We start from the raw sequence: 13,457 nt of genomic DNA, 5'->3' as shown, positions 1-13,457 counted from the left end.
TCTCTCATTAAGTTTGTAACTTCTAAACTGCACAGGGAGTCGGTTTCAGGGCGAGTGAAAGTCTTAATAGTCTGGTCTTAATTACAGTAATACATTAGTATTGTACTTCCCCTACCAAAACCACAGTTGAACACTGTGTGACTGATGACTGGAAGGCCTCACCGCAGGATGTGAACAAACTGGCTGCAGTTCGCTCCTCCTCCTCTAGAGGGCGTATGATCCCAGGCAGGCGAGGAGGAGGCAGGGAGGCAAACGCTGTCAGTGGAGAATTATCACTTTGTCTGAGACAAATTACACAAATGGCTTTCATGATGGCATTCCTAGAAGGGAGCTGTCTGTCATGTTGACGCACCCAGCCCGATGCAAAGGGATAAGACAAGAGAATGGGATGCAGCTGACTAGATATTTTTTGTAACCCCGCTTTAGTAATCAGACCCTTGGTTGACAGTGATTATCAGCTTAGAAAGGAGCATTTCAACTCAACATGAGGTCCAGAAGTTTCCTTTTGTTTCCCGCCGTCACATTGGCCTGCCTCCCAGGCTACAATCAGGAGAAAATTGTTTTCATGCGCCAACTGCTAGAAAGTTGTCCTCAGGACCTTGAATGTAATGAGATGTAGGGAGAACCAGGGAAATGTTTTCAACACACCCGGTTACTCTAATCAAATCCTCTCTCATTCAGTCGGCACGCCACATTTGCAAATATACATTTTTCTAAAGTGGGATTTTCAGGAAAACCACTAGTGAGCTTCATCCACAGATGCTTTTTTTAGCGTTTCTCATTCAAACAAGAATAGAGATAACTGAGATTCTTTTATTAGGATTGCCAAGTGGAAGACTTGTGTTTTTTTGTGGGGGATGACTGTATGCCATGGCCATTTTTAGAATGGAGGCATATTTAAATTCTCAGCGACTGGCGGGCGCCCGTGACGGCTTAGGCTGTAACCAGCCAGCATTGTTTATGTTTTGTGGTCTGCAGAAGGATGTGCTGTAGTAAATACCACTCCCATTCAGAGGCAATGATGGGTGGTGTGAGCATGACAGCAGACACACACACACACACACACACACACACTGAGTGATGCTAAAGCTAATGTGAACTTTCCTCTCTCTCTCCAGATGTGTGCACTGTGGCTGATGGTGGCGAGTCCCTGGGCCTAGGAATGGAGAATGGTCACTCCCATCATGCACATAGGCCTGTTCAACACAGTAAGGTAAGATGTGTTTGTCAAAGTATTGCTGCTGTCTTAGAGACATCCACATCCCTCTCTTTCTCTCCCAATTTTATGTGTGTGTTTATATGTGTGTGTGTGTGTGTGTGTGTGGCCATCCTCGGTGGCAGCTGTGGAGCTGTCAGAAGCCAGGCTGGCACCAATCCTCAGCATTACCATAATTAGGCTACTCCATCATAGCCACTGGTATAAACACAGCTTATTACTGTCACGTAGACAGGATGCAGACTGAGAGAAGAGGCTGTCCTAACGCACATACTCTTACCGCCTCCTACACACACACACACACACACACACACACACACACACACACACACACACACACACTTGATGATAAGGCATGGACCAAAGCCCTCAGTTAACACAGTTGACTCTGTTGCCTAATACTCCACTGTCATCCTCACTTCCTCTCCTCTATACGTATTCCACTGTAGCATTAAGAACTAGACAGGCAGACATTTTGTTTGGAAGAAGCTGACATTTTCATGCATCTTCTTCCTGGTGCTTGGCACTGAGTTTGGAGTCCTGGCTTTGGTCTCAAACAGACAACTGAGGATGCCAGTGCAGGCAAACGGTACCCTGCAGTTTATACACCTCTCGAATTCCATCTCAATTTAACTTTGCAAGAAGAACTTCTCTGTAAGTATGCCAAATAGTCTTCCCTTGTGAATTTAGGCAGATTGCATGCCTATTTCTGTCCTTTGTCGATTCTGTATATCCGGTCAGGTTTTTGATATGTAAACTAACGTTATTGAAGTCATTAAATTGAGCGTGGGCGTCCCGTCGGGAATTATCCCTCGGCGTTGCGGTGGTGTAATAGGGGAGAATCTCTGCGCCGGCTCTTATTGAGGGGAGCTGTAATGAGCGTGTGTGGTCATCCTGAAAAGCCATGTGTTAATGATGTGGACGTGGCTGGAAGGGCCAGGACGTCTGCAGATGTGCGTTCATGCGTTCACATTTCTCTTGCATCATTCATCTAATGCTCCGCGTCCTTTAGGCCACGTAGACCTCATCAAAAATGTGAGCATATCCTGCACACTTTTAACAATCTGCTTATTACGCAATGTGGGCTGAATGAAAAAGGGACTGGGCAGTGTTTTCCCATTTCCTTAATGATCCAGTGATGGTTAATCCAAGCCAAATTTCCAGAAACCACAGCTAATTAGCGCGACTGCCGTGGCTGTATTGTTATTGTGTGTGTCAGTAGACGCTGTGCAGCGTTTGACCCGGGGTCAGCCAGGAGGTGGATTAGAGAGGACAAGTCACTCTGCTCTCTCCTCTCTGTTCTCCCTCTCTGCTCGGCTCTCTTTTTGTTTGCCCAGCGACATGAGTCAGTCCCACTGCGCTGGGATCTGCACTGCACCACTGCTGCTGCTGCTCAGTGCTCTGCTCTGGGCTCGCCGTTTGTCGTTTACTGGGGAACGGGGGCTGAATGGAAGAATGGAAGCTAGGTGTGTGTGTGTGTGTGTGTGTGTGTGGGAGGGAAAGAGGGAGGGAGGGATGCTGTGATGAATGTGTGTGTGCACGCGCCACTGCATAGGTGCGTGTACGAGACCCCGGAGGAGAAAAAGAGAAAGAAGCTCTTCTTGCTCCCATCAGATAGAGCCAGATACTGTAAAGGCAATACAAAAAAACAACGCAGGGTGAGATATTGACAGACCGGTAGATCTGATTGCTGCCGTCGCAAAGAGCCGAATTTAATCCCCGCACTGCCGTCAGGTTGTTCTCTGGGGTGGAAGGAGAAAAAACTCGAGTCGCCGGGTAGAAAATCAGCCATGTATCAGCATATTGGTGCACACACACGCATGCACACAGCGTTCTGAAAAGTCAATTGAGACGGATGGGAGGGAAAGACTCATTTCAAGCCTCTTGTCACACCTTGTAATCGGCTGCCTCACTAGACTGACTACCTTTGATTAATTGGTCCGTTGCATTCCAATTTGCGCTTATTACACCAGAGAGCTGTGTGTTAGTGTGTGTGTGCATGTGTGTGTTTAGAGGGAAGTGCTTACTAGGCAGAGTTAACAGTGTTGTTTACCATTGGGATATTGAATGCAATTTCCTGTGGCTGTGTGTTACTTAATGATATATTTGGCTATAGAGCACCATAGCAATCGGTTTAATGCGATGTTATGGAACCATTATGAGCTTAAAGAATCGATTGAAGAAGTCAACTGCTTTGGCCCTAGATAAGTCCCTTGAGGCACCTCCAATTGAATTGATTTGACATGCTAGTGTAGGTTTAGCTAAATAATGCACTTACAGTATAACGTAGCTTATTGGCAAAATCGGAATGCCAGCATCCACATTGTTCACACATGCTTTCAAAACTAATGAATTGAAAAGTTTCTGAATATCAAAAATTTACGATACACAGCAGTCTACTGACACACTAATGCAGAAAACAAATAAACATCTAAGACTTCTAAGAAATGTATATAAAAAATCTAGGGTGCCTAAGACTTTTGCACAGTACTGTATATATACAGTATATACAGCACACCAGGCGCTCCCATTAGACAGATGGGAGGACATGGGAGGTAATCTGGCGTGGTCTGCCCTCTCCACATGGCACCAGTCCACTGTAGGGAATTCACACGCATGTATACAGGCACACACACACACAGATAAACACACTGCACTGTCTTTATGGTCTACATCACTAAAAAACAAAAACACACAAACTCCTTTTTCCATCCACTCCTGCAGGCTGCCATTCCTATAGTCTGTCCATTTCTTGTATGAGGTTATTGATGAATATGTGTGTTTTAGTGTAATTTAGTGTGGAGTTTAATGATTAAATACTATAATTCTATTATTTATTATATATCATCAGGTAAAGGTTTGCTAGATGACTTCTGCCAGTTACTTGAATGTCAAAGTAGCTGGTAATGTCACAGTCTTATATTAAACTATAGGCTAAACAGCAGACAGGCATATTAAGCCTCTTTGCTTTGTCCAGACCAGACCTTTAACTAAGAGCATTTAAATGGATTTGTAAAGAGAGCAGTGACTGCACCCTTCCTCAGTCTGTCAAAACAGAGTGACTCGGCTTGATTCACTTAACTGGTGATGATGTTGTTGTTCTGTGCCATGGAGTGAGAACTAGGCTTCTATACAGTTAGTAGCTGGTTTGTTCCATGCTTTTTTTTTTTTACTTATTGAATAATCCTCTTCCTCTAGTCTCAGCGTAAGAAAAGAGTCTGAGAGGTGTTTTTATCACTTTTTAGAATGTGTGAATATAAGAAAGTTTAATTATTCAGTTCCACTGCTCCTCTCTTGTCACAGGCTTTAGACTTCAAAAAGATATATCAGATGCTTACAGATATGAGGCTATATCAGCTCCTTCAAACACGATCCCGTCTTCCTTGGAGCTGCGACCATCCCCTCCCCAAATTTTGGAGAATCCCCTACTCCCGCCTTGAGTGCGTGAATGTGTGTGTGGCGTGCGGGCTGGGGTGGTTAGCTGGAGAGGGGAGGGGGGTATGTGTGTTATGACTAAGCCCATCAGCCACCATCTGGCCGCGAGCAGGCTAATAATCTGGGTTTACTGCTGTCAGTGGAGTTAATGCTAACGCTAGCCTGCCCTTGCCGGTCTGCCCCACTGTAAACAACGAGACAGAGCTGGAGATATAGAGAGAGAGAGAGGGCAGGATAGACAGAGGGACCGACCGGGACCCGGATCCGTCATGACCCAGATCTGGATGTAATGGCCGAACCGGGGGTTCCCAGCGTGGCCGCGGCCGTCACCGTAGTGCCGGTGCCGGTCGTGGTCCTCCTAGCCGACGAGGATCCCCGGCCGTGCGTCTACCACACCACCTTAATCGAGCTGTTTATCCGGGACCAGTCGCCGGCCCAGGCCCTGTGCTCCCTCCTGGCCATGTGCTGGTGCTGGCCGTCCGGCTGCGGGGCCGGGGAGACGGACCTGTTCCTGGGCTCGGCGCTGCTCGGCCTGCGGGGGCTCCTCAAAGACAAGCTGGCCTGCCTGGCCCAGGACGTGGCCGCCTGCCTGTCTTGCCAGAGAGACGGCAAAGGGGACAAACGACCGGTAACTATGGGCCGATGGGCTGGTTGCCTGTGGGAGTTTGCAGGCTGTGATCTAATTTATGAAAAGAAATCAAGTTGTATTTTTGTGATAATTTAACTTCACACCGTAGCAGCAAATTTTCACACAAATCTTCAGCAACACCTCATGAATTCCAGCATAGTAACATGTACAGTGTATCTGAAACATGTATAATTGTGTTACCGTTTCGCCACTTGTTTGTGCTTTTACTGTGTCCTCCTACATCCACCCTATTCCATCTCTGCTTCAACCCCCTCTGGTAAGGTTTATAGTGAAGGCAGATGGAGCAGGTCAGGGGGGCACTGTCTTAATGGGCGTGTATTCTCTCTGAAACTGTCCCCTTGGTTGCCCGGTGTGTCTGTTATCTGTAGATATCATGTTGTATGGTGTAGGTAGACCAGGGTGCTCGGCCTGCTCCTGAATCACCCTGGCTCAGCTGTTTCCAGGTCAGGAGGGGAATGTGGGCAGCGCAGGGTTTCCCCATTAGTTATTCCACAGGCTTGTATTTCATCGGGTCACATTTAATGTTTGTTACAAGCGTTTCTTCTTTACCTTCCATTTGCTTTCATTTTGTTTTAGGCGTGTTCGTGTAATAAGAATAGTGGATCGCGATACCGCTTCTTTGCCTTTTGTGCTGGCAGTCACGCAGCGGAGTGGCTCTGAATAGCCTAGGGGACCTGGCAGAATGGGTTTTTTAATCTGAGGCCGACTTCATTATTAAAACACACTTTCTCCCAAAGTCCTCCGAGACTCGGCGGAATAATATTTGTTTAGGATGAATAATAAAAGGCGTAAATGGGCTTGAGCGGAGCGCGACGGGACGAGCCCTCCCTCTCATCATCCTCTCTCCTCCCCTCCACTCCGTATGATTTACGAGCGCGCGTCTTCCTTTATTGAGCTTTGAAAAGAAGATGGCATCGTGGCACTATAGCCCCTTAACATGGCAAATGAATCACCAAGCCTGCCTACCGGCCGCTGGGCCTCCTCCCTCTCTCTCCCTTTCTCTCTCTCTCTGAGTCTCTCTCTCACGGTGGCAATGACAAGGCTCTTTCCTATGAGGGATGGGCAAAGCCAGCCCCAGGGACACGCCTGTATTTCATCCTCTCGCCTTTATCCTCTGCCGCCCCACGTTTTGTTTGTTTATTCCAGCGAAGAGAGGGCCTCTCCGCTGGTGAAAGCGCAAGGCTTCTCCTTTGATTTGAGCAGTGTTTCATCTGCAAAGTAGGCTGAGCTCTGTACATAATGACTCCATCGGAGCGTTGAAGGGAGATGGTGACAGTGTTTAGTGTTTATCTTGCAACCTCCTAGTTTGACAGTCAGGGCTTTTTTTTTTGTTTTTGGTGGTGTTGTTTTTTTGCGAGTGCTTACACCCAACACTCGGGAAAACAAGTATTGCAATATGATTCAAATGAGACTGAATAAGTCTGGGGTGGCATGTTGTATCATCCTGGTAACTTCACAGCTGTTGTGTGTGTGTGTGTGTGTGTGCGCACCATAGAGTGGGGTCTATAAGTCATTACAATACTGTATGGTAAGTACATGTGGTTATGCTTATCAGTGAGTGTCATGAGCATCATTTTGTGTGTAGTTGGATTCGACATCTTCCTTGAATTCATGGGGGGAGGTAGAGGAGGAGGCATTTATTTCAGCATGTGTATGAGATGAAGGCAGTAAGGTGCTGTGGGCAATACACAGCCTCTAGATAGAAACTGCTCATGAGGCTTATCAGCCCGGTTGACAGTAGGCCGCAGTTCTTAATCTGGCTGCCCTGTCCTTACCTGCCTCTCCAACCTCTTCGGGCCTTACCGAGGACTTTCTCACACACACACACACACCTTCACACACACCTTGAGCCTGCGTAGTCCTCTTATGGGATACCAGACAGGAAAGTATCTGAGTCAGGTGCTTACCTGCTAAATCAAGGGTTCATAATCCTTCTCCTTAATTGGACTAGACTGATAGTGAATGTGCCCTCAGCCGGCAACAGGGCTCAATTTGGTCTATAATTTAGTCAGTTTAGAAGGCAAAAACAAACAGTATTTCCATGGATAGAGTCTGTGTGCTTATCCCATGTAAAACTAGACCCCTGCAGTGAGAGCCACGCTGTCCCATTTCATTCTTGTGCGAGACCATAGTTTAGATTCCTGCTCTGTTATCAGCACCCCCGCCAGCCCAGAGCCTCCCCTATTGGAGTCAGCCATTCCTCTCTGTGTGGAGGTAACAAGCCAGAACAGTCTACATTGTACTGCCGCTATTGAGAGACTGGACACCGACGCAGCCCAGGGCCTCTCCATTCAGCTCTTTGGAAATTACACCGGGGGGAGGGGTGGGGGGGGGTCACATGGAGCCGAGCAGGAGCGGAAGAAAGAGAGGAAGAGGAAGGGAAAAATGGGGATACCTGGAGATAGATGGACAGAGCATAGGGAAGCAAGATGGATGGGGAGGTGGAGACGCAGAAAGGCCGACGTTGATGGAAAGAGACAGACGGCGAGAGCCGGGGGGACGTGGCTGCCAGGGGAGGAATTCCCCTCCGTCTGCACAAGCCGAGCGGTCAGACCGTCCGCCGCTGATTGATATGCAGATTAGCAAAACAAACCGGCAGCAAGCACTTTTTTTTTTCTCTCTCTCTCTGCCTACGCCCACAGAACGGCAGGACACGGGATCAATGGGCTCGATCCCCGTCAAAGCCCCACTCAGAGGCAAAGGTGTACTCCAGACTGAGGCTTCAAAACCGGGGGCCTGACGGAGCGACAGGTGGTCACTAATGAGAAAGAAAGCAGGGGAGGAGGAGGGGGAGGAAAGTTGAAGAAGGGGGTCATTGACTGACCATCAGACAGACAGGATAGAATACATCTATACACATTTTAACTCCAGTCCAAGTCTAGCTGTGGTCGGTACACACGACCCCGGGCCGTCTGTGGAGCGCTCATGCCGGCCTCCAGGACTGGCAGGCTGCGGAGGAAGGGCTGCTCCCTGGCCCGCAGGACCCAGCGGCAGGCCACCGCAGCATGGAGGCTGCTCTACAGGCTGCTCTTCATGGTGAGAGGGGCTGTTCGGGAAAACGGAAATGGGAAACATCCAAAGGGAATCATTAATTGCTGAGATGAGAGATGCTTTGTAATACCGTTTTGTTTTTTTGACAGCGATTTTGTTTTTTTGCGAGGGGCTCATCAGTAGAGAGGATGGCAAGTCAAAGTGGGTCTTTATCAGCACTCTACAGTGTTTTAAGTGTTGCCACTACTGAAAGAGAGTAGATTTAATAAGGGCTTTGTGGATTGTTGAAAAAGAGGTGATTTGATTTCAGAGAGAGAGGGGGGTAGGCAGGCTGCTGTTAAGTTGTGGGAATCTCCCCTTTCGGTTTGAAAATGTATTGTGGGTGGATTGAGAGAAATAAGTATGCCTACTTGTGTTGACTTTGAGATCTGGATGGTCTAGTCAACAGTGGTCAGTTCTGTATGATCAGTTAAGACGGACAGAAATGCTCAATGGAAGCCCAATGGAATTAAACAGTTGTTTTCACTGTACAGAATGAGAAAAACTGACTTCACAGCTTCTCGATTCATGTAGTTTTTACCCGCTAAGGCAAGCTTGGAGAGATGTTTCTTCGTGTAAAGAATTCTTTCCTAAATCGGCTAAAGGGCATAAACAGTGAGGGGAGGTAGGAACACGAGCCGGAGCTGTCAAGTGTCAGCGAGAAAACAGCGAGACAACCTGAATAGGAATTCAGCGCGCCGCTGTCGGATCCACTCGTCTTTCCCGGCGCTCCCAGGCTTTTCTCCCGCCTCCGCCGGCTCCCGTTCCCGGCTCTTAATTGGTTATTTGGGCTGGCTGTCAGGCTGTGTTGGTGGGATTGTTGTGAGGCTATCGCAATTCCTGAGTCATGACGGTGTGTGGGTCCGTCTCTCTCTCTCCCTCTCTCCCTCTCTCCATCTGCCTTTTTCATTCTGCCCACCTCTCCTAGTCACGCTCTAATGCAGGTATCTGCCATTTAAGAGTTGAAGAAAATGTTATTTAGTGAGGGAGCTGTGTGAGAGGAGAAAGAGTGTGTGTGTGTGTTTTCCCTGTGGCAGCAAGTTCATGTGGCAAGTTCATGTGTGTGTGTGTGTGTGTGTGTGCGTTTTCGCATGTCCATGCCTTTTTGCCGCCTGCACAGCTCTGCAATTGTCTCGTTTGTGTGTGTGTGTGTGAGGTGAACATGAGCCGCTATCCCTCCAGAGCGTGCGTGCGTGTGCGTGATGAGAATTAACTCACCAGTTGAGCAGCGCTGCATGCTATTTGGCACACACACACACACACGCACAAACATGTTCCTAAAGACCCAGGCAGGCCTCGTCTCCCTCCGGACGCCTGTAGCTGAAATAAACGGCAGATATTGCTGTTATCTGTCTCCACAAGGCTGCCTCTCCCCTGTCTGGAGCTACCGGCGGGCTATTTGATGAATATGTCGCTCTGATATCCTTCAACCTCTGTGCTTCCTACACACAATCTCTCCCCGTCTGCCTGCCCGCCGCAATATGGAGTTTTTAGAGTGAGTGTGTGTCAATGAGTGAAGGTTGACTGGCTCCGTGTGTGGGGCGCGTGTGGGTTTCATCAGTGTGTGTGTGTGTGTGTGTGTGTGGGGGGGGGGGTTTGTCGATGTGTCAGCAGGCGGCTATGGTTACATGGAATATTTTATCATTCTTAATGAATTACTCCCAATTGAGGACGCCAGTTGAATGGATTACATGAACACTAAAGCGATCTGATGAGGTATGTGTTTACAGGCACAAAAGCATGTAGTCAGAATCGATGTTGAGAAGGATGTTTTACATTTTCCTTTCCTTTCCATCGCTTCCTCCAAGTAGGTGAACATAGGCACAAAGAATATTATGTATTCCAACCACAGAAAGTAGTCGGTTTACGTGTTTTACATCGTTAATATTCTCCTAGTTGAGGCATTTTTCATTCTGATTAGGCTAGTGTTAATGGAATGTTAGGCTCTGTGTAAACCCAGTTGGTCTGTATTTACGCGTACAGGTGTGTGTGTGTGTGTGTTTGTGTTTGCAGTCGGAGCGGTTTCCCCTGCTCCAGTGCAGAGGGAGATGTTAAGTCTCCTCATAATTATCAGCCCACATTCGAAGAAACCCCAGAGCCGAGCGCTGGTGTGGGCGGCGGATCACTTGAAACAGACTGCCTAGCCCAGACATAGAGGCCATGGAGGGGCATTTTACCCCCCCTCCTCTCTCTCTCTCTCTCTCTCTCTCCCCCTCTCTCTCTCTCACTTTCTCTCTCACACACAGTCTATACTGTAGCTTGGGAGGGCCGTCTCTGGAGTGACCATGCTATAATGAGCTAGCTGATGAGTTGCTGGCTTATTAATGGAAGCCATGATTGTCTATGGGCGCTCTGGGACGGAGGTGGGGGGTTGGCGGGTCAGGGTGGGGGTGGGGGGGTGGGGGGGATATAGTCTGGACTAGGATCCGAGCTGAATGACTCCGACGAGCTTTCACACACTGCCTGGGAAGTGTGTGTGTGTATATATCGATGTCTGTAAGTGTCAGAATGAAGGGTGTATTGATCCATGTGTGTTGCTGTGCAGTCTGTAGTGATGAGACGCACTTGAGTGCTTGCTCATGCAGTATTTTAAATACCAGCACACACACACACGCACAGACACAGGCAGGCGGATAGTGCTGAGCAGCTGTTTTGCCCAGCATGGTGGCCATCCCACAGTGCTGTGTTGCTGTGCAGCGGATGGAAACCTGCTATTACTGGCACTTATCTGCCTCGGTTGGATTCAGTGACTGGCCGCAGAATATAATGCTACATCATGTCATTCACATGGACAAAGAAGGATCAGTCACCATATCACTATTTTTAACTTAGAAATCACATCATAATTCAAAGCTTGTGTGTTACAGCCTAGACCAGCTTGGTCCAGTTGATGGTCAATATTATGTTTGAATAGCTTGTCAGGGAAGACATTCGGATGGCTTTGTGCCAAAGTGCAGTCGATATTGTACTTGAATAGCCTCAGGTCGTGCCATACTGGTAAAATATTAGCAAACACTGTATGATGAAGACAGGGAAAGATTTTTCCCTCTATCGACTACAGTGGCTGATGGATTCAAAACTGCTTCTTTACCTACCAGGGAACAGAAAAAAAACTCTGATAATGGTATATTTCTGTCACAGTGGTTCATAGACTAGAGGAATTTACCTGCCACAGGCAAAATTTCCCAGTGTGTTGCCGGCGGCTGATGTTAATTTCCCAACCCGGGGCAATACAGTCCAATATGAACTGATGTGGGTTACATATTGAACTCCTCTGTAAATGGTACGGCACTGAGTTCTTCATGGGGTTCTACCCATCACAGGCGAACAAAGCAGGTTTGAGGAAATTGTACTGATGTGATTGAGCAGAGGTACTATAGACTACTTAGGCAAACTGAGACGCTATGACCAAGCAATGCCCCCCACCCCCTGTGTCAAATTTAGTGGAATTGATGTGACACAAAGCTGCATAACGGTCCACTATGGATTTTTGGAAAAATAATGTAATGTGCTATAATGCTATCTGCCGGGATATCCTGCTAATCTTTTAGACGTACAGTCACATCTTTGCTGCAAAGCCAATTAGCATAGAGTGCATTAGCATAGAGTGCATGACTAAATCTCCATAACACTGTAAGTACTGGTACATACCCAGGGGAACAACTGTCCATGTACAGTGTGTAGAATTATATATCATTATTTTATACAGAACTGGAGCTGTGTGTGTGTGTGTGTGTGTGTGAGGAATATTAGAGATTTTCAATTAACCTACTCACTGTAAAGCCTGGTACAGTTAGTATTATCCTTTCTTAATGAGGACAATGCCATTTCTCATATAACATGCGATCTCATCTCCCTCATTTTACCCTGCTGACTGTCATAATCCCTGTCCTCCTTAAACCTAAACACCCCCCCTCTCTCTCTATCGCCCCCCTACAGAGTGTGGACACGGTGTGCACTCTCTACCAGTCCTTTCAGGATGGGGCGGGCCCGGGCTCCGGGGGTCTGATGGAGGACGCCAAGGAGCCTCTGGCGGGGCAGGGGCTAGGCTCGGGCCCCACGGGAGAGGCCACCACCCTGCTCAGGCCCTGCCCCAAGCACATGAGCGCCACCGAGAGGCTGCGCAAGGTCATCCAGGAGCTGGTGGACACGGAGAAGTCCTACGTGAAGGTGAGAGCTTGGATTCCTATCATATTAGGATTTAGATTAGGGGATTAACGTGAAGGTTTGAGTGAAGACTCCTAAAGGGAAACTCTTCCCAGTGTTTCATAACTTCATCATAACTCTAGTTAGTAATATCAATGCACAACACTCCGCAAATAAGAGACAAATTTGACTTTTACTTTTCGCTCCTCGGTTATTAAACTCTGTAGATTCAGACTTTTTGTGATCAAGACAGAAAGCACCGCAGCACCTCTGAAACTCATTCCCCACACATGATTCATGTTTTTTATTGGCCACACATGCCGTCAATCACAAAAAGTAATAACGCACTATACCCGTCAGCTGCCATGTCTTTTCACATTTTATACGACGCAGAGCACACAGAAGAGATACAGGACATAAAAAAGCAAGCATTGAGACGTAGGGAGAGAGAAAGCTCCTCCCTCCCTCCCTCCCCCCTTCCTCCCTCCCTCCTCCCTCCCTCCTCCCTCCCTCGCCTTGTTTATCTTCTGCCCGCCTCATCATTTAGCCGCCCCTTATAGTTAATGTTTCAGACACAACCTTTTCTTCCCTGATGCACATTAAAGAGCTACTTTCATGATCTTACATCGTCTCTGTAGAGCCTGTCGGAGCTGGCTGATTATCCCCCAAGCCGTCTTTTTCTCTCTCTGCGTTTCTTTCTTTTTTTTTCAGAGCATACACTCAATTTGCATCTCTCTCTCTCTCTGACTACATCTTTTCTTCTTCTCATTCTTTTTTTATTAAGTTTATTTTTTCCTGTATGTATACCCTCCTCCTCCTCGTCCACATGGCATTGATTTGTAGTTAAGGGAGGAGATTGTCTTCCCAGTGTGCTTTGCTATAGTGGCGGCCTGTTTGCCTGTATCCATTAGTGCGCCATAGGCTGGGCTACAGCGCCTGAGGTACTTGTGTGTGTGTGGGGTGGGGTGGGGTGGGGTGGGG

At 47.8% G+C, this 13,457-nt stretch overlaps 1 protein-coding gene across 1 annotated transcript in view; it reads left to right on the top strand.

Annotated features, from left to right (window-relative positions):
- Positions 1-13,457, top strand: part of LOC139665823 (rho guanine nucleotide exchange factor TIAM2-like) — a 73,898-nt gene that overhangs the window by 50,635 nt on the left and 9,806 nt on the right. Inside the window, 2 exon segments of the mRNA XM_071544823.1 lie at positions 1,119-1,213; positions 12,270-12,500. Of these exon segments, the coding sequence (XP_071400924.1) occupies positions 1,119-1,213; positions 12,270-12,500 (326 nt within the window).

This window comes from Centroberyx affinis, unplaced genomic scaffold, assembly GCF_046629955.1.
Source record: "Centroberyx affinis isolate AG114_WGS23_722 - 3 ecotype Tasmania unplaced genomic scaffold, CSIRO-AGI_Caff_v1 ptg004678l_1, whole genome shotgun sequence".
NCBI lineage: Eukaryota > Metazoa > Chordata > Actinopteri > Beryciformes > Berycidae > Centroberyx > Centroberyx affinis.
This window is presented reverse-complemented; position numbering and strand designations above follow the sequence as displayed.